The sequence below is a fragment of the Myotis nattereri genome, assembly GCF_964212035.1.
Source record: "Myotis nattereri genome assembly, chromosome: 9".
Taxonomy (NCBI): domain Eukaryota; kingdom Metazoa; phylum Chordata; class Mammalia; order Chiroptera; family Vespertilionidae; genus Myotis; species Myotis nattereri.
In genome coordinates this window covers 21,497,168-21,519,090 of record NC_138084.1, presented here as the reverse complement: position 1 = coordinate 21,519,090, position 21,923 = coordinate 21,497,168, and the positions used below count along the sequence as shown (strand labels likewise).

The 21,923-nt window shown below is 35.5% G+C and overlaps 1 protein-coding gene across 3 annotated transcripts in view; it reads left to right on the top strand.

Moving 5' to 3' along the window:
* The window catches only part of ELP4 (elongator acetyltransferase complex subunit 4), a 183,626-nt gene that overhangs the window by 102,136 nt on the left and 59,567 nt on the right, over positions 1 to 21,923 (top strand). The window contains exons 10-11 of one of the 3 annotated variants that reach the window (XM_081099560.1): positions 11,179 to 11,216; positions 11,917 to 12,421. The exons of 1 other annotated variant lie outside the window; for it this stretch is intronic. In XM_081099560.1, the coding sequence (XP_080955686.1) occupies positions 11,179 to 11,190 (12 nt within the window). In that variant the 3' untranslated portion in view covers positions 11,191 to 11,216; positions 11,917 to 12,421. Of the gene's footprint in view, positions 1 to 11,178; positions 11,217 to 11,916; positions 13,253 to 21,923 lie in introns of those variants that run through there. One more of the 3 variants, XM_081099559.1, reaches the window with a different exon arrangement.

The following is a 21,923-nucleotide window of genomic DNA, read 5'->3' as shown; positions in this document are numbered from 1 at the left end:
TGACAGTAGTTCTTAAGTAGAAATACATATTTAAGCATGCCAAATATGTTTGGGATTTCTACTATACAATATAATGGGCCTGTATTTACTTCTCAATTATTTTGATTATGTCCCTAATGAAATGATAATTAGCTCATCATTTCTGTATTTAACAGAACCAGATAAGGATTCCCTAAAGATATTATTAGACTCCAACTTACTATTTAAGATTGTCTTTGGCTTAGAAAGGTAGTATATAACCATAAAAATAAGCCTAAGTGTGACCTTTATCGATAATACTATTAGCAATTCATTAGTCTGTTTACTGCATTGGAAAAAGTAAAGTTACTGGTATTTCTTAATATAAGTAAACAATAGAACAAGATCTGTATAGAACCTCTTGAAGACTTTATTTAATACAGCATTTAATAGAATATTATTTAACAAACCTTTTAGAACATTTTAACAATTAAATTATTTAATAAAGGATTCACACCAAAGCACTGAAGATACATTCTTCACTTACTAAATACGGAAAAACTTGCCTCTGAGTTGGTGTGTTAAATTGCTTGCATGCTTTTGGCATGTTAATAGGAAAACCTTAAGTGTGATGCTAGTAGTCATCACCATTTCTTCGGTTGACACATTTTCTTGATAGAAAATGGGGAAACAGGTATTTCTATCTAATCTGAATAGAAGTCTGTATTCTGAGTATATTTGGAAAGCTATGCCAAAATACTTGCTATGGAAAGTCTCATTTAGTAGACAATTACTATGACTTACCTTTCTAGCTTGACCTACCAACCCATTGTCCATTTTAGGATTAGAAGTAAATGGAGCTGAAACATTCTTTCCTATAGCATTGGGGTCTTTACCTAAGGCTTGTTTGAAAAATGCCAGCCAGGGCATGGTTTTTCTCTGAAACCCAAAGACACTCACGAAATTAAACATGATTTATTCAGAAGCAATTTAATTTTACATTTATGGACTGTATTAACATTCTGTTCATATTACTAAAAATTGAAGATAGCTTTTTATATAACATCAGTATCAGTGTCTTCATTAATTCCAGTTTCTAGTACATAGTTTTGTATGTTTAAAAAAAAAAAAAGCACCTGTGATTGTCAAGCATGCTCCGTGTAGTTGTACATGATATGGTAGTGATAAAGCTTTGGAAACTACTGAAGTTAATTGCTTGGTAATTGCTATTATCCTCTTTTACCTGTTATATTGCTAATCTTTCTAAAGGTAGTTATTTCTCTATCTGGTTTTCTGGGCATATAAATTCTTTGCAAGTAGGAAAATCATCATTGTCAAGTTGAAGTGAAAAATGAGGCTGGGGGAGGGAAGAGATTGTGACAGATTGAATGAACAAAATTCTTGCCCCCAGTAGTCATGAGAAGGGAGTGAGATATAGCAGTTACTACATTTAAACTATATTGCAAATGGGAAAGGATGGGCTTTTTCAATCAATATTAGTAGTGCTCAGTCAACTGGTATCCACATGGAAGAAAAAGTGAATCTTGACTCCTCCTTTACACTAAATAAAAATCAATTCCGGGTGCATTGCAATCTAAATGTGAAACACAAAACAACAAAGTTTTAGAAACAGACACAGGAGACTATCTTCATCGGTCGTGTCTGGAAAGGGTGGAAGGTTTCTGCTGGGATGTTACTAATAGTCTTGATTTTTATCTTATTAAGCTTATAAAATGCTATTTCAAAATGTATGCACACAAGTATAAATTGTTACATTAGGACATAATACTGAAAAGTTTTTAAAGTTATGCAAAAAGGAAAGGACATGATACAAAGGAAGTTTATGTGGAAAAAGACATCTCAATATTGAATAATTTACTCACCCTGCCCATTTTTCCTACTACATATTTCCAATTACATAGTTAATTGAAATGAGTTTCAATGCAATAGTGCAGTTAATGCAAGAACAGGGAGAATAGTGGTGAATATGTAACAGAAGAGTTGAAACTTCACAGATGTGAATCCAAGTCTCAATAAATTAGTAGAGATGCATGAAACACAGATATTTTAATGACTTTAATTAATAACATTTATTTTTGAGTTATTGAATTTGAGATATTGAATTTATTGAGGTGACATTAGTTAATAAAATTATATAAGTTTCAGGTGGACAATTCTATAATACACTATCTGTATATTGTATTTTGTGTTCACCACTCCAAGCCAGGTCTCCTTCATCACCATTTATCTCCCTTTTACCTTCTTCTACCTTTCCCCACCGTCCCGTCCCTCTGGTAATTGCCATACTGTTGTCTGTGTCTACAAGTTTTTGGGTTACTTTGGGTTTTTTTGCTTAATACTTTCACCTATATACATGTGTGTGTTTTTATGATTATAGAGCACTAACACACTTATGTTACGAAAATTTACATATTGAAATTTTTTCAAGGGCTTAATAGACAACTTCAGTAATGTCTCTTATAATACAATTTCTTTTTCTAATCCTTTCTAGGCTTCATCACTTATCAAAGATGAAAGCCAAGCTCACTTGTAAAAATATACAGATATTTTATATTTCTATAGTCTATCATTTATTTTGTCATGTTAGCCTTAATTCGATTAAATTGTCAACTTCTTTCTCTTGGCAATACCAATAAGTCTGGTCTCTTGTTATTTATTTTAACACTAATTTTATTCTAGATTCTTCCTAAGCTGTATTTCTGATCTTTTTTTCATTTTCCGTGTGTGTGTGTGTGTGTGTGTGTGTGTGTGTGTGTGTGTTTGAGGGGGGTGGGGTATGAGATGATATCTCATCTTAATTATCTTAAATGCAGACATATTCACTATAATTAGATGCAAGCTTTTGACTATTTCATTTTGACTTTAGTTTACCTGAATAAGGGAAGGTAGCCCTTATTGGTGTTTTTTCTGGAGAGAGTGATCTTTGGTTCTCTCTCATGGGCTATGAATTTTGCACAGGGACTACTGATCAGATTTGTGTTTTAGAAGTATCACTCTGGCAGCGGCAAGAAAAGATAAATTGAAGGGGTTGACAAGCCTGGAGGCAGAATCAAGTTAAGAAAATATTGCCTGAGGTTAGGTCATCATCATCATTATGATATCCTGAAATGAGGAAAAAACCTGGCAGAAATGAAATAAAATCAACTAAGTTTAGTCACTTGGTGAGGGAGAAGGAGGAGTCTAAGATGGCATCCAAATTTCTTATTTGAATGACATGATGGGATAGGTGTCTTTCACTAAAGTATGGACCGTAGGAAAAGGTGCAGTTTGGGTCATGTCGAATGGGCCCTGCAAGTGAAGCAACCTATGAACATTTGGATGTGTGAATTGGTTTAGGGGAGATAGATGGGCCAGAGATATCAATTTGGGAATCAGTCTTATATAGCTGGTAGTTGTGTTTACAGTAAGTAAGATTAGAAAATGTGTTTAGATTCAGAAGAGAAGGCAAAAGAATCCTATGGAATGATCTTAAGGAAATTGAGAGAGGAAAGAATTTTGAGGAGAGAATAAAGAACAACGCTATATGTATTGAGCAATGAATAAAAACCAACAACTGAGTCATGGAAAGAGCAGTCCATTTTATTTAGTAATGTGAAGGTCATGGGTGATGGGCCATTGACCAAGAGTTTCAGGGATATGGATACAGAACCTTGATTACATATAATTGGTTAAAGACTGGAATTGGCAATTTAAAAAATATATTTAAAAAGTGAATGGGAATCTGACTGATGTGGCTCAGTGGTTGATCATCAACCTCTGAAGCAGGAGGTCATGATTCGATTCCTAGTCAGGGCGCATGCCCAGGTTGCAGGCTCGATCCCCATTGGGGGCATTCAGGAGGCAGCCAATCAACGATTCTTTCTCATCATTAATGTTTCTACCTCTCTCTCCCTCTCCCTTCCTCTCTGAAATCAATAAAAATATTTTTTAAAAATAAAATTAAAAAAAATGAATGGGAGGTGAAGAAATAGAGACACAGATATGCACTCTGTTCCTGGTTCTTCAATATGAAAGAAAGGAGAAAGAATAACAGGCAGAAGGATAGTTTTTCAATTCTTTTGTTCTTCCACTTGGTCTTTGACTAAAATGTTGCTTTAGGTTGCATTTCCTAAGTTAATGTTAAACTTTATATTTTTCTATAATTAATCATTCTATAATATTTCGGCTAGTGGCATACATAAGTGTGAAAGAATCAGGGCTGCCCCCAAACCAAATTAAGTATAAATACTAAATTGTGTGATTTCCATGAATGCACAGGATTAAAAAATATTTATGACAGAAATATGTAAAATCATGATTGAATAAAAGGAAGAAGTTGACAGCGTGTTGGATAAATGTGAGATATCTTACAAATGATTTTTAAATGAGGCCATCTGTTAAAGCTTGCTGATGCTCTCAGTCTGGAGCAAGAGGTTATTGATGTTTTCACGCAAATCAGGCTTTAACCAAAATACTTTGGAAAAAAACAGATGCCTTATAGAAACTCATTATTCCTAAAATAATTACAACCCTCTAAATGTTAACATCCCTTTCTACAAAGAATGGTATTATGCTAATACTGTTTATATATGTGAATGTGAAATTATGGTAAATTATTGTATCATTGCTGTATTATAATGCAATGGTTTCTCCCTACCCCACCTCCAACCTCACCCCCAGGAGATACATGCCTGCTTACCAGGACCAATTTTCTAGTTATTTAGCCAAAAATAATTGACCTTTGAAAGTCATAACCCAAGTAGTTGCATTTGCACTAAAATCTAAAGATAACCCTACATTCTCAAACATTCTCTCCTTCCACTCTTAGGGTCTTTTTAGACTCCCAGGCTTACCAGATATATTGAAGTAAAAGAAATTTCATAATAGAATATAGTCATTCTGTCCTGTTTCATTAATGTTGAAGTTGAAGAATTAGTAATACTTTGCTAGAAAATGAACTTCCAGTGTTACTATTTTGATGTACATGGTCACTCACTATATTATAAAGTGAACAGTGTGCAGAAGTGCCTAGAGACAGAGAAATCATCAGAGTCCTTGAATTCTATATATATATATGCTACATTAATTTGCATCTGCACAAAAAGAGGTCAGTTTAGAGAAAAAATGAAGAGATTTCTTATTTGCAGCTTTTGTCATTACTGAGAGAGCAGTAAATGATAGGATTTGCGGTTTCTCTACTTTGTGGGATTTTAACTCCGTCACTGAGTGGAATGCTGGACCAAGTTCTGTTGACATGTAAGCACCTTGCTCAAGGGTCACGTTAGCACTTTGAGAAGCTTTTGAGCATAGACTCTTTATTTCATAAACTAATAAAAGTATTATCAATTGGTGTCTTCTTGTTCTTTTAAGGATGCTTTTAGCTTCAGTAGGCTTACTTGAAAACAGTGGCTCAATCACTCAGATGACCCATCTCTTTTCTCCTTCCTAACTGCTCTTTGGGTTGAAGCACTTGTCAGAATGGAGGACAGAAAGGCTGGAGAATTAACGTATGTCAAAGCCCCTGCCTAGCTCTGCTGGGGATGGGAAGTCTCTACCTACTAATTTCTTATCTTATGTTTATGTGCTCTATAAAGTCGGACGGTGTGGTGATTTAGAGTGAGGTTCTGCAGTCTGGTGGCCTGAATTTGAAAATTAGCTCCAATTCTTATCTCTCTTCCTCAGTTTCTTCATCTGTAAAATAGAAACAGTAGTAGCCCCTTCCACATGCATGGTTGTCAGGATTAAGTAAGTTAACATGTTTAAAAGGCTTGGCACAAGGCCTAATGGTTGTGGTGGGGATGTTTTTTTACACAGACAGCAGAGCTTAGCTGTGCTCATGGGAATCTGGAGAAGTGCTTATTAACAGGCAATAATTCTACCCTGTACAGTCCATTATATACCACGGGAATATTGGTGGTCCCAAAATATCACTCCTCTCATAAAGGAAGGAAAAGAAAATGCCATGTGTTTTCACAAGCATTATCTCATTTAATCTTCAGAACAATTCTTGCAAAATAGGCGATTAGTCGATTTTTACATGTGAGGGACCTTACACAAGATCAAATGACTACTAGATAACAAAGTCAAGGTTTAGCCAAAGGAGCACCTGAATCCAGAGCCTGTCTGTTTCCAACTCATTCTGCTGGCTAGGTGACCAACATTTAGGGCATAGCTGCTTTCCTCCCTTTCCTCATGTGGCAAATTAAGAGACCTCTGCAGCAGTCCAGTCCGTCTGTCTACCTCTTCTCCCTTCAAGTGAGAGAACACACACGGTAGACACTCCAATAATGCTGGGTTATTGACCAGTCAAATATTACTACTTTTCCATGTACATTTTGCATCTTTAATATTGCAGTGGTTTCTTTGTACTGACTATGTGGAAAAGTAAATATAGAACTTCATTTATGAGACAAAGTTATTTCGATGTAACCGATATCCTCTTCTACTGAATAGGTTACAAAGTCTGAGTTAATGAGAAAGAGTGATTATAGTAACTTCCTATCCTCATCTATTTTGATCTTTTTTTCTTTTCTTTAAAGAAAATGCTGGCTCTGGAATTACTGCCTTTGGCCAATAAAATTCTTATCTGTTAATAACTTTATTTAAAAATATAAAAGCCATGTGAGTGATTATTATTTTCCACCTGAGATAATAATGCATTTACATGTATAAGGAACTTGTATCATGGGGGACTTTACAGAAAGAATCAACTTTCAAGTAAAGATATCTTTAGTGAATCTGTTTCCAACTGATGCACAACTATATGAGAATACAACTGTTATTTTGCTCAGCTAAAGCACGTTCTTGCATTGAAACCCTGCTAATGCCAATCATTCTGGAAACTATACACCATTCCATTAATCCCTCTAACCATATTTATATCTCTCTATAGCTGTATGTTTGGTAGGCATGTACTCATCACCTGTGTTTATATGTTTGCTTTCCTTTCCTCACAGCACAGAGTTGAAGACTCTTCTGCTAATTAGTTGTTTAACATAGTTATATAACCTTGGGAATGTTACCTGACCTCGTTGTGCCACAACATTTTTTTAAAATATAGTTTTGTTGATTTCAGAGAGGAAGGGAGAGAGAAAGAGAGATAAGAACATCAATGGTGAGAGAGAATCATTGATTGGCTGCCTCCTACATGCCCCCCACTGGGACCAAGCACACAACCCGGACATGTGCCATTGACCAGAATCAAACCCGGGACCCTTCAGTCCACAGGCCAACACTCTATCCACTGAGCCAAATCAACTAGGGAGTGCCTCACCTTTTTAATGTTTATTATTTGTCAGCCACAGTACCAGTCGCTTTATCTGTCTAATTTCATTTATCTGTATGTTAATGTGAAGGAGAAGCCAAAGAGCAAATGTGTTTATTCATTTAATTCTCACCACAGCTTTTAAGTTAGACATTATTGTCATTTTTATTGATTAAGGTACTGAGATATAATGCCTGCCTTATTGCTCAGCCTTTTATAAAGATGAACCACGTATTCAAAGCTGGCTTGGTAAACTCTAGTTTGGAAGGACACCCAGTTAAAAATGTCAAACCATCAATGACTACTTCTGCCCCTTTTCTTATTTAATTTCAAGTGTCAGTTTTCTTACAAGCTACTGAACAAATGCCCTGTTGACTTTCAGTTCTTGATACTTAAGAAATATTTGGTTGGCTGTCCTAAAAAAAATAAATAAAAGGAACACTTCCAACAACCAAATCTGTTAGGAATATGTAGGATAGTACTGAAGTGTGTGGACTCCAGAGTCCACTAGACCCAGCCCGCCACTTGCTAGTTATGTTACTGAAAGCAAGTTATTTCACCTTTTCTTTTCATCTGTAAAATTTGGCCTGTAATATTAGCCTCATGAGATGGCTGTGAGGATAAACTGAGAAAAGTATGTAAGTACCTGGGACACATAGTACGTAATAGTCACATAGTAAATAGTCACCATTACTAGTAGTACTTAAGGTCTCCTTTACTGAGCAGTTCGACTCATGCTTTCTTATTCGAGACCTTTCTAAAGTACTTCTGTGGCTCTTTAATTTTTGGTTTTCAGTCAGATACTCTGGAAATGATTTTAATTCAGAATACTGTTTAATACCTCCCCAAATGTCCTACATTTAGACTTAAGAAGTCTTAATATTAAAAAGCTGCTGCATCTTAAGTTGCATTTCAGGTATCTCAGTAAAGCAAGTTAGTGCAGATAATTTAACACCCAGTCATTTCCATTTATCTCTTTTTCAGAATACCTTTTCAGTTATGTACCTTATGAATTTAAAACATGACGAAAGATGAATTTCTTAATATGTACATTATGTTTTCTGAGCCTGTTAATTCTTTGAGGAAATTAAGGGAAAAAATAATGAAGCCATGTTATACAGGTACTTAATTTTTTTAAATCTGTGGTAGTACTATGGTAATTAATGCTTATTTTATGCAAACTAGACTATATCTGTTAACGGACACATTACTGTCAAGAAAATATTACTTGTCTTAATTATCAGTAATGAAGCAGGGATAAGCTGCTCACTTAGATATAATATATCTAATGACCTTTTCAGTTAGAGGTTGTGATGAAAGGTATCAGTTTCACAAATTATGCTTCACTCAGCTTCTGGCCTTTGTGTAGATTAATGTTTTGTGGATGAGTTTTAAAGTCAGACATAAATTGTGTTTCATATTTAAAATTGATTTAGTGTCTTGCTCTTAGTACATCATTTTCTCATTTATAAACCCTCAATTTTATCTTCAAGCTTAAAAAAATAGTCCATTGTAAATTTAGGACTGCTTTACTAACTGCCAGTGTTGTCTTAACCTTACCAAATAAAACAGTACATATATTTTCACTTGTTCAACCAAAAGACAAGTTTCTTATTTCTGAATTTAGGACAATAAACACAATGTTCATAATGACAATTTTGAACTAGGAATATAAGTATTTCTAATACCATTTTTCCTGAAACTCTGAGATGACACAGAGCTAGTTATTTTGATAGAATTTATCCCTGAATCAGTCGTTTACTGAATAATAAATATCTTATCAGGGGATGGGAACATCATTCAAGAACATCTTATGCAATAAGAAAATTCATAGCAATAGGAAAATTGCCCTATGTTTAAGTTACTAAGTAATGATTTAATTGTTGGGGGTTGATGCAACAAAGCAATGAAATGGGAAGTGATATTCTAATTTGTTAAGCCATGGAAACTTTTGTCTCTCTAAAATATTTATTCAGAAGCCAAATTTAAAAATCTGAAAAAATCAGAGCTGCTCTGCTTGAATGGAAAGGTTCCTCCAATGGCTTGAAGGAACCCAGAGGGCTCAAGGAGCAGTCTTGATACTGTGATGCGTGCTTGAATTGTTCACAGAGCCCAAATAGTACAGCAGGCGGGAAGAGTACAGACATCTTTTACTACCCCTTCATTTTAACTGTGACGCACCTAAAATGTAATACAGATTAGCCAGCCAAGTTCATATCAGTAAGTGCTATGATCTGAAATCTAAAAAAATTATAGCACTTCCAGTAGTGGGATCTTTTCTTTACTCTTTGCTGCCCCACTACTGTGATAATGAATTTTGAAAACTCTTCAGAGAACAGTTTCTGAGTTGACCTGTCTTCCCGTTAAAAAAAAAAAAAAAAAAGTAAGCCATAGATTTCCATTTCCAAGGACATAGTAAGTCCCACCTGTACCAAAACATCTACCATTTACTTCTTACCCATTGCTCATATTAGAGTAGTGTGGGATGTTGGGTGCTGATTCTCCACTCTGCTTTGCTGAAGAACAAGAGCAGGACCAGGTTAGCAAAAGAGGAATTTTCTTGTGCTATCCTTAAATTCTTCAATTCCTCAAAAGTATATTCATGCATAGAGTTGCCTGTGATTAGAACTCTCCATCTAACAGCTCCTCCATCACCTACCAGTCATGTCAACCAAGCTAACTTTCATTTATTCTTCAGGCTACATCAAATGTCACTGCCCCCTTTGGGGCTTCTCTGATCCATCCCTTATTTGTTCTTTCATAGCATCCTTTACTTCAACATAGCGGTAACCATACTGCATTGCAATTACTTTTCTCATCTCCTTCTACATGCTCAGTTCCCTAAACACAGAGACCACAAATGTCTTGTTCATCGTTGAATCCCATAGCCTAACAGAGTTTCTGACATGTGGCAAGTTCCCTATATTTATTAGGGAAGGAGGGGAGAAACCTAGACTCTACTCCCCGCTCAAAGGATGTAACATGCTGATAGAAACTGGTTTCTTGTTGAGAAGCAGCCTTGGACTTCCATATGACTTTGGAAGAGTTATCTATGTCTGGATCTTTGTTTCCCTTTCCAGTAGGATGATAATGCCTCTGTGCATAGCTTGTGCTTCATCCTGCTGAAAACATAAGGTGAGGAAAGGCCTGGGGCCAGGCAGGAACCTGGTGGAGGGGACAGTGGAGGAGAAAGGGGGACATCTTTAATGCTCTCAACAATAAAGATTAAGAAAGAAAGTTTCCGCCGAAACCGGTTTGGCTCAGTGGATAGAGCGTCGGCCTGTGGACTGAAGGGTCCCAGGTTCGATTCCGGTCAAGGGCATGTACCTGGGTTGTGGGCACATCCCCAGTGGGAGATGTGCAGGAGGCAGCTGATCGATGTTTCTCTCTCATCGATGTTTCTAACTCTCTATCTCTCTCCCTTCCTCTCTGTAAAAAATCAATAAAATATATTTTAAAAAAAAAAAAAAAAAAAGAAAGAAAGTTTCCCTGTATCAGAGCTTTCTTCTCAGTTTCTGAAGTATAATGGAGGAGGAAGTTATGTTTTCCTTTGGATAACAGATTAAGGAGTTGTCTCTTGGGAAATAATTTCTTTAAAATCATCTCACTTTTTCCCATGTCTCAAGAAGTTGAGTAATGTATGACCTCCTTCATTTACAAATAAGCCAATGTACTTTTAATGTTGATGACATTCTTTAAATTAAGTATATTTGTAGTTAGTCTTGGAAACTTTAGAATTGTATTTCTTTGTTTTATCCTTGAGAATTGTAGTTATGCAACTCATAATTTAACATGTACACAGTGTAGCCATGATGGAATTACTGTCTATAATTTAAAATGTCTGAATTTGTTTCTGTCAAAAATTAGGAATTTAAGTACAATTAATCAGTGCTTCTTCAAAAGCAGTACCACTCTTCCAGTTATTAATTATATTATTTTTGTATTGTCATGAGCAGCTAATGACATGAATGGAGTGCGGAAGATGGGAGATGAGGTTAGAAGAGAATTATTCTATTCCGTTTTTTAGGAAGTTGGGACATAAAAAGTTAAGTTCAAGAAGAAAAACCATTGAATTTCAATAGTGATTCTACTACATATTAGGAAGTAAACATTTTAAGGATTTTTTTGGGGGGAGGGAATACAGCATTCATGGCCAGAATAGTAGTTTATATTTAACAGAACTAAATGGTCACATTTTCAAGTAAAATACTCCCTGGCATTTGAACAGCTGTTATATCTACATCAGATTTGAATACTGTTGTTCAACCTTCCCAGCTGTAGCGGGGGCGGCTTGTTAGTTTAATTCAGTATAAAATATGCATAGCATACTTAAATTTGAAACTTTAAACACATATTTGTGTTAAATTGATAAATTTTGGTTCCCTAAGCCTATTTTAGATAAACCCTTTATCTCTGAGTTATTTATTATTCTCAACTATATGTTTGAAAATAGTTAAAATATATTTCCAGCCCAGGTCAGTGTAGCTTAGTTGATTGAGCCTTGTCCTATGCACTGAAAGGTTGCTGGTTCAATTCCCAGTCAGGGCATGTACGCAGGTTGTGATTTTAGTCCCCAGTGAGGGTGTGTACAGGAGACAACTGATTGATGTTTCTATCTCACAAAAATGTTTCTCTCTCTCTCTCCTTCTCTCTCTCTCTCTCTTTTCCCTCTCTAAAATATTCAATATTGACAGCAATACAATCATAGTAGGGGACTTTAACACCCCATTATCACCATTGGACAAATCCTCTTAACAAAAAATCAGCAAAGAAACATCAATCCTAAATGACTCACTAGATCAGATGGAATTAATTGACCTCTTCAGAACATTTCATCCCAAAGCCACAGAATATACATTCTTCTCAAGTGCACATGGGTCATTTTCAAAGATAAACCATATATTGGGTCACAGGCAAAGTCTCTTCAAATTCAAGAAGATAGAAATCATATCAAGCATCTTCTCAGATCACAATGGCATAAAACTGGAAATCAACTACAATAAAAACAATCCAAAAAAATCTAACACATGGAGACTAAATAGCATGCTATTAAACAATGACTGGGTTACCAGAGAGATCAAAGAAGAAATAAAAAACATCATGGCAACAAACGACAATGAAAACTCAACAATCCAAAACCTATGGGACACAGCGAAAGCAGTCTTAAGAGGGAAGTTCATAGCTCTACAAACCTACTGCAAGAAACAAGAAACAATGAGAATAAATTACCTAACCCTACAACTCAAAGCGTTAGAAAGAGAGCAACAAGAAAAGCCAGTGTAAGCAGAAGGAAGGAAATAATAAAGATCAGAGCAGAGATAAACGACATAGAGACCAAAAAAACTATACAAAAGATCAACAAAACCAAGAGCTGGCTCTTTGAAAGGATAAACAAGATTGATGAACCTATAGCCAAGCTCACCAAAGAAACGAAGAGAGAGGACCCAAATAAACAAAATCAGAAATGAAAGAGAAGAAATAACAACAGACCCCACAGAAATACAAAGGATTGTTAGAAAATACTATGAACAACTCTACTCCAACAAACTAGACAACCTGGAGGAAATGAACATATTCCTAGAAAATTACAACATTCCAAAACTTAATCAGGAAGAATCTAAAAATCTCAATAGGCCAATAATTATGGAGGAAATTGAAGCAGTAATCAAAAAGCTTCCAGCAAACAAAAGCCTGGGGCGAGACGGCTTCACAGGGGAGTTTTACCAAACATTCAAGGAAGAACTAAAACCTATCCTCCTCAGACTATTCCAAAAAATTCAAGAGGAAGGAACACTTCCAAGCTCATTCTATGAAGCCAGCATCACCCTAATACCAAAACCAGGTAAAGACAACACAATGAAAGAGAATTACAGGCCAATATCCCTCATGAACATAGATGCCAAAATCCTCAACAAAATCCTAGCAAATCGGATCCAGCAGTACATCAGAAAGATCATACACCATGACCAAGTAGGATTTATCCCAGGGATGCAAGGATGGTACAATATCCACAAATCAATAAACGTAATACATCACATAAACAAATTGAGAGAAAAAAACCACATGGTCATATCAATTGATGCAGAAAAAGCATTTGACAAAATCCAACACCCTTTCTTGATAAAAACTTTCAGTAAGATATTTGCCAATGATATCACCGATTAAGGGTTTAATCTCCAACATTTACAGGGAACTCATGAAACTTAACAATAGGAAGATAAACAATCCAATAAAAAAAAAAAATGGGCAACGGACGTAGATAGACACTTTTCGAAAGAGGACATACAGAAGGCCGAAAGACATAGGAAAACATGCTCAAAGTCACTAATTATACGAGAGATGCAAATCAAAACAACAGTGCGGTATCTCACACCTGTCAGAATGGCTATCATCAACAAATCAAAAAACAACAAGTGTTAGAGAGGATGTGGAGAAAAAGGAACCCTTCTGCACTGCTGGTGGGAATGCAGACTGGTGCAGCCACTGTGGAGAACAGTATGGAGTTTCCTCAAAAAACTAAAAATGGAACTCCCATTTGACCCAGTGATCCCACTTCTAGGAATATATCCAAAGAAGCCAGAAACACCAATCAGAAAGGGTATATGCACCCCTATGTTCATAGCAGCACAATTCACCATAGCTAAGATTTGGAAACAGCCTAAGTGCCCATCAGCAGATCAGTGGATTAGAAAACTGTGGTACATCTACACAATGGAATACTATGCTGCAGTAAAAAAGAAAGAACTCTTGCCTTTTGTAACAGCATGGATGGAACTGGAGAGCATTCTGCTAAGTGAAATAAGCCAGTCAGAGAAAGATAAATACCACATGATCTCACTCATTTGTGTATTATAGAGAACAACATAGACTGATGAACAGGGACAGACCCAAAGACAGAAACAGCAATCAGACCATCAATCCCCAGAAGGAAAGTAGGGGAGGGAGAGAGTAAGGGGAAGAGATCAACCAATGGACTTGTATGCACGCATATAAGCCAAACCAATGGACATGGACAGCAGGGGGATGAGAGCATGAGTGGGGGAGGGGGGGAGGATGAGGGTTAATGGAGGGGATGAGGACACATTTTTAATACCTTAACTAATAAAGAATTAAAAAAAAAAAAAAACCTGTAGCCCCAAAAACAAAAAAAACAACCTGATTAACAACTTGAGCAAGTGACCAGTTCACATCACAAGTGGACTGAGGTCACGTGTGCCGGGAGCCGGTCCATGCTTGCTGTTTCAAGGGACCTGGCATATATGGCATACTGTTCTTAATATGTTTGCTCACCTTCTTGGCACTATGTGTTTTAACCAAGGTCTCTGAGAAAGGTTGTTTCCCCAGGTAGGGATTTTCCCCTGAAGTTAGGGAGGGAATTAAACCTCTTAACTAAGTGCCAGGTGGGTAATTAATCACTTTAACTATGAACAATCATGCTTAAGCTACATAATCTTTACTCCCTGGAATGGAGATAAGAAACGCCCTAACCTTTGGAATAGAGATTGATAGGATTGGAATCAACTGGTATAAATACAGATGTAACAAGACAGAACTTAGAAGAAGACAGAACTTAGAAGACAGAACCTAGGGACAGAAGAACTTCGCTGGAGAGAACATGGCAAAAGATCCCGGACAGAAACTGGACACAGAACCTAGAGACAGAAGAACTTCGCTGGAGAGAACATGGCAAAAGATCCTGGACTGAACCTGAATACAGAAATTGGCAAGAGAACCTGACTAGAACCTGGTTACTGAACCTGGCTGGAGAACCTGGACAGAACCTGGCTGGAGAACCTAGCGAGGGAACATGGCTACAGAACCTGGCTGGAGAACCTGGAGAACCTAGCAAGAGACCATGGACACAGAACCTGGCTGGAGAACCTATTGAGGGAACATGGCTACAGAACCTGGCTGGAGAACCTGGAGAACCTAGCAAGAGAACATGGACACAGAACCTGGCTGGAGATCCTAACCAGAACTTCGCCGGAGATCCAGACCAGAACTTGGCTGGAGATCCTGGCTAGAGATCCTGGCTAGGCTGCTGATCAACTGAACGCTGTCTCCGTGTCATTCCATCTTCGTCGACGCCGTCTACACCTTTGGGGACCCCTGGACCTGCTGGGGCAGGACCCCAGCACACGTGGGGCACATCACCTTGATGAGACACTAAAAGAGTAGAGTCTCATATTAGTGGTTTCCCTGTGCAAAAGCATAATAATTAGACAAAAAGGAGTCTCAGAAGTTTGTCTCCTCAATATCTTTGGCTGTAGTTATCCAGCTAGTTTACCCTAGTGCAAGCTGTGACATCTCTGGTGGTAAATATTGGTTTATTGTTTAAGGAATTCAAAGTGTTTTCTGATTGAAAAAGAATTAGTACAATTGTTTTTTTTCATCTCAGTTAATATACCCTCTCCTAAAATTATTCTCAACTTGTTTGATACTGAAGGCCAAGAATGTGGGGTGAAATTGAAATGATATGAAACAGCTAAATATACCACCTTTTTATGTATTTATCCACAAACTTAAAATTCAGGATATTATATGTAATCACATATCCAGCACTCTTACTTAAGCTAAAGCACACTTCTGAAACCTGATAGGAACAATACTGTAAAGCTTAATTATATTTTTATGGCCCATGCCATCTGTGCATTTGTTCTACTTACAACAGTAATAGAGTATTCAAAAAAAACAATACATTTAGTTTGAGGCAAATTATCTCTTAACATTTAAGATCCTGTTCTTGTGTTGTGGATTTTTCTATCTGTTTGAAATAGAAAAACTTCTCAACTACCTAAAAACCATATGTGGTTGATTCAAACAGACGACACAAAACTGTTTTTGTTTTTTAAACAAATTCTAATTTAGATAAAAGAAAGCACTATAATTGTTTAATATACAATGATATATGACATAAAGTTTATTTTCTGATACCTAAAAATTAAGACTGTCAAAGTCTTTATATGATGTACCTATATTTAATTTATCTGGAAACTATAGACTTAAAAATTATTGCTATACAGACTTGAAATATGCAGATTCAGAATCTATTTGACATTTTAATCATTTCTCAAAAACAATATTACAGATGTTAAAATTTCTCTGTAATCATAGTGTAGTTATTATATTTCTTTATAAGTAATAATGTGGCTATGTCATTTTTAATTTCATTTTTTTCAAAGGAAAAAATAGAGTACCATTATGAAAATATTTAGTAATTTCTCTAAAGGTAAGGGATAGGTATTAATCTTTGTGGTGTTTAAACCTTACAAATGTTTGACACCCTACATTTTAAATTTTCTGAATGATGTATTTCTTTATGTAACATAATATTTAATACCAATATACATAATTTCATGTATATACCAGTACAGGTATGAAATAAACCTTATAAGTCATGTTAGTAGGAATACTGTCTAATATCCTTGATATTCAACTGAAGATATCAACTGGTCAGAGTCTTCATTTTAGCAGGTATAATCTATTGAAAATAAGCTTTTAAATACAACAAATATTGAATCATCTTTCTAAGTTGTAAATGTAAGAATTTTTATGGACTCACTATTAAACTTCCCTTTATTCTGTAGAAAGTTTCTTCTACAGTGTATCTGTTTGAAATAGATACACTGTATTTTATTTATTCTATGATTCATATATTTGTATTTTATTCTATGTATTTTATTTATTTTTTATTTATTCTGTGATTCATATATGCCATATAATTTCATGGTAAAAATTGATCAATTCTGCTTTGATAGTTGATACTTTCTTTAACTTATATTAAATCTGTATGAGTTTCTTATTGCTGCTGTACCAAATAAGCATAAATTTTATGATTTAAAATAACCCAAATTTATGTTATAGTTTTAGAGATCAGAAGTCCAAAGTCAGTCTTAATAGAATAAAAATCAAAGTATCAGTAAGGCTAGTTTCTTCTGAAGGCTCTGGGGGAGAATCCATATCTTACCTTTACCAGTTATAGAGACTGCCAGCTTTCCTTGGCGTCTGGGTGATCACTCCAGCCTCTACTTCCATTATCACATCACCTTCTCTCTGAATTTGACACTTCTGTCTTCCTCTCATAAGGATTCTTGTGATTACACTGGGTCCAGGACCATCTCCTAGTCTCAGGATCCTTAATTTAATCCCATCTGAAAAGTCCCTTTCACCCTCCATAACATATTCACAAGTTCTAGGGATTAAGGACATGGGCATCTTGCAGGTAGGCAAGGGCATTCCACAGCTTACCACATATCCTTTTATTTTTTAGTTTTAATTCCTTAAAATGGCATTGTTCTCTTTTGCCACAAGGTCTTTACACTTGATTCTGAGTCTTCCTAGAATACCTTTTCCATTCTCCACCCCCGCCCTCCATTCTCCACCTAGATAATGCTTTCTGGGGCTCCAGAATAATTTTTCCCACAGGGAAACCTTCCACAACCTATCTCACTGAATTAATTTCTCCTCTTATATATCCTCAAGACACCATGTACTTCTTCATAGCACTTATTGGTTCATTATTTTTATATTTACTGGTAAATTCTTTGAAGTTTTTCACCCACTATACTTTATAAACTCTGTAAGGACAGACACCATGAGTTTGTCATTTATTTTCTTTATCTTTGTAGTCCCATCACCTATTCAGTACATAAATGTGAAAAGGAATGCATAGTCTTGTGCATTTCATATTAGATTTATTTTCTAAATATTTTGTGAGGGTTTTATTTCTATCTGTTGTGAATGGGATCTTTTTTTTGTTTCAATACATTTTTGTATTGATGCTTAAATGTTGATCTTGCGTACATCCACTTTATTGAGTCATCGCACTAATGCTAATAGTTTCTCACTTCAGTAAAAAACTATTCACCTATAAAATCCAAGTGGATTATCATGTTCTCTACAAATAATGATCATTTGTCTCTCCCTTTCTGTTATTTATACATTTTATTTCTTTTTATTATCCAATTGCATTGTTCAGGACTCACAGTATATGTTAAATTTACTGGTGAAATCTTTGTTCCTGTATTTTGTTTTTCCATTAAAAGAATAAATTTGTTTCAGATATTTGGTAGGTCTTATTTTTTAGTTAAAAGATGCTTTTATCTATTTTCTAGCTTATAAAGAGACATTGAGTGTTTTTTCTGATTTTATTTTTGTTCTTCAGTCTTCTAACGTAGTAAATTCCTATTTGTATATTAAAAGTTTAGCAGTGTGCACTTCAAGGCATAATTTTAAAAGCCAGTTCTCAGTTATCTACATGTGTGTATTAACCACATTTCAGTTTATCTGCAATGAAGATTTCAAGTTTTATTGACAATGTCATATAATTTTCTTAACTAAGAACCTCTTCATATAAATATCTTGTAAGGGATCCAAAATAGTGAAACTCATAGAAGCAGATAATAGAATGGTGCTTGCGAGAATCCAGGGAGTGGGAGAAGTGGGGAATTGTAGCTCAGTGGATATAAAGTTTCTGGTATACAAGATGAATAAGTTATATATTCAGGATAGATTGCATATTAAGTATTCTTACCACCGAAAAATAAATAAACATGAAAGAACACAAGGAAATTTTTGGAGGTGATGGGTATGTTTAGTGCTTGATTGTGGTGATGGTATCATGGATATATGCATATATATAAACTTACCAAGATGTATATAGTGTTCAGCAAAAGTAGGCTTATAGCCCTAGCTGGTTTTTCTCAGTGGATAGAGTGTCAGCCTGAGGACTGAAGGGTCCCAGGTTTGATTCTGAACAAGGGCACATGCCCCAAATTCATGCTCAGTCCCCAGTGGAAGGCATGCAAGAGGCAGCCAATGATTCTCTCTCATCATTGATGTTTCTATATCTCTCTCCCTCTCCCTTCCTCTCTGAAATCAATAAAAATACATTTTTTTAAGTAGGCTTATAGTTGTGAGTACACAAAACAGTTTATTCTTATATTATTACTTATTACTTATTGTATTCTTTTCCATATGAACTATTGTAAACCTACTTTTGCCCCACCCTATACATTAAATGTGTACATTTTTTTGTACATCAGTTATGTCTCAATAAAGCTAAGTAAATAGAACACTCATTTACTCTAACCTGGCTAGATCTAGAAGAGAAAAGCTACCAATTCATTCAAGTAAAAGTGAGAGACAACAAATTTATAAACTGGTGCTTTTTTAAGCTCTGATTTGAACTCATATGTCAATACAATGCCCTCAGAAATGCTCATTTTCTCCAGCAGTGGGAAAGCCACAACAAAAAAGAATGCTGAAGTGTATTCTGAATCAAATATACTTTTTTCTTTAAGCTGCTCTTTTAGATTAACCATGCCTAAGATCTAACTCAACTTTGTGAAAGGTTTCCTTCATTAATTGATTTTATCAAATTTCCTACTTGTGTGCAACAATTCTCCTATTTATACATCCTTACCATTGACTATTTTTAGTTTTTGAGTCAAAATAATTTGAGCAAAAGAGTATAAACTTAAAATAGACAATTGCTGGTATAAGATTCACGTGTTCTTAACAGGAAAACATTATGCATACCTAATTTGGTTCCAGTTAGGAATAAGGTGATCAAAAACTATTAGAAACTAGATGAGAAATTCCTTTGCCCAGTATTTTCAATCGAAAGGTCTCTACCTTTGAGGAAATCTTTGAGGCTGGCCAGAGTGGCTCAGTGATTGAGTGTTGACCTATGAACCAGGAGGTCATGGTTTGATTCCTGATTAGGGCACATGGGCTTGATCCCCAGTAAGGGGTGTGCAGGAGGCAGCCAACCAATGATTCTCTCTCATTATTGGTGTTTCTATTTTTCTCTCCCTCTCCCTTCCTCTCTGAAATCAATAAGAATATCTTAAAAAGAAAAGAAAAGCTTTAGAGGCCAATTAAGTTTATGCTCAGAACTGGAAATTGCCTCCAGAAAATGTAACATCTACTGGAAGAACCAAGTAAAGTGTTATGAGTTAACTGCCTGTTACATGCAAACAACTGATACACAAACTCTCTAAATATGATCCTTGTCTCCAAGAAGGAGTGCATTTCAGACATAGATGTTAGTCCCAGCCTTGCCACTCACTGTCTGATTTTTTCCTCATCTTGAGTAAAACGTGATTATGATGAGTATACCTACTCTGTTCTAAGGATGAAATGATAAAATACATGTGAATTGTCCAGTACAATAATTGGCACATCTTAAATCCTCAGTTACAACAATAACTATCATTGTTACCGCAATCTAGTTTGGAAAGCAAAATTTACACACAAAATAAGTCAAATATCATCTTAAGATAATAATGGATTAAATTATTAGTTGTTTCTATGTACCAAGAATACTATAAGAAAGAAGCCTTCTCTGATTATACTATATAAATAATGTACATGTGCACACTCCCTCAGCCTTCCTTATACTTATCACAATCTTTGTTAGTAGCTTCTTATCTTTCCCACTACACTGTAAGCTCTTTTAGTGCGTGGCCCATGTTTCTCTCATAAATTTCTTGCAGTCCCAGAACCCTGATGCAGAGTAGGGACTCACTAAATATTTGTTGAATGTATGACTTAAAGAGAATAAATTATTGTTGGCCAGCATTAGCAAAGCAGCATTGTGGAGAAGATGACATTTGAAATGGATCTTGAAAAATGAGTAGGATTTGGGTGGACAGTGTGAAAAATGCATTTCAGGTTAATAGGCATGAAATAACTGAAACACAATTAGTAGACAGACACAGTGAGTAAGAAAGGAGCCATTTAATTTTAGGTAAAAAGAGATCATTAAAATAAGCTTTTCACACCTCTTCATTTTACAGATAAGAAAAATAAGACCCAGACAGTGACAGAATCTATATCTTTTCCATATCATGTAACTAACAGAGCTTAATAGGGCAGCCCAGAACCTGTGACTTTGGACTATCAGTTCGATGAAAGAGGAACTAGATGGAGGTAACTATAATCAAGAAGTCTATTTAGGAAACAGTTGCAGTAATAGAAGCCCAAAGTGATAAGGGAACAAGCAATAGAGCAAGAGGAGTTGTATGTTATGCTTTATTATACTCTTACATTGAATATGAATGTTTATGGTTAGAGTAAACATGAACCAAGTAGAAAACTGGAAAGGGCAGATACAGCACTCTGGGATATTACACTCAAACCATACGTAAATATAAAAAGCAAGATGTACTTTTTAAAAAAAGATAGTCTTTATGAGAAAGAAAACAGATTCCACTAAACCTCGGGATAATCACAAACTTTATCTGGGATACTTTTAAAAATGAAGGCACTGTGTGTACCATGTGAGAGATATTAGGTGCCCTCATAACAAATCATACACAGAATAACTATAGGCAAATGAATCTTTCAAAAGTGGGCTGACAGCAATATACTAGTAAAGCTATCTTTCAGAGCCAGTAATTCAAGCAGGCCCATCTGAGTCATTTTCTCTATAAAATGTCTTTAGTGGAAATACAAGAAAAAGCACCAGTGAACTAATAATTATCTCCTCTTTGTCATCAAGGTGGCCTAGGTTAGTTAAATGCCACCTTGAAATTATCTCATCTTATCTTATCTACCTGGAATGATTCTGTTATCCTTTTCTTAAACTATAGCACATTTGTATGTGACCTGTTTTTCTTTTATATGTACGGATCCAGAACATCAATATGATGATAAAGATAAGTATGTATCTCAAAATTATTCTATACTCTCTCTA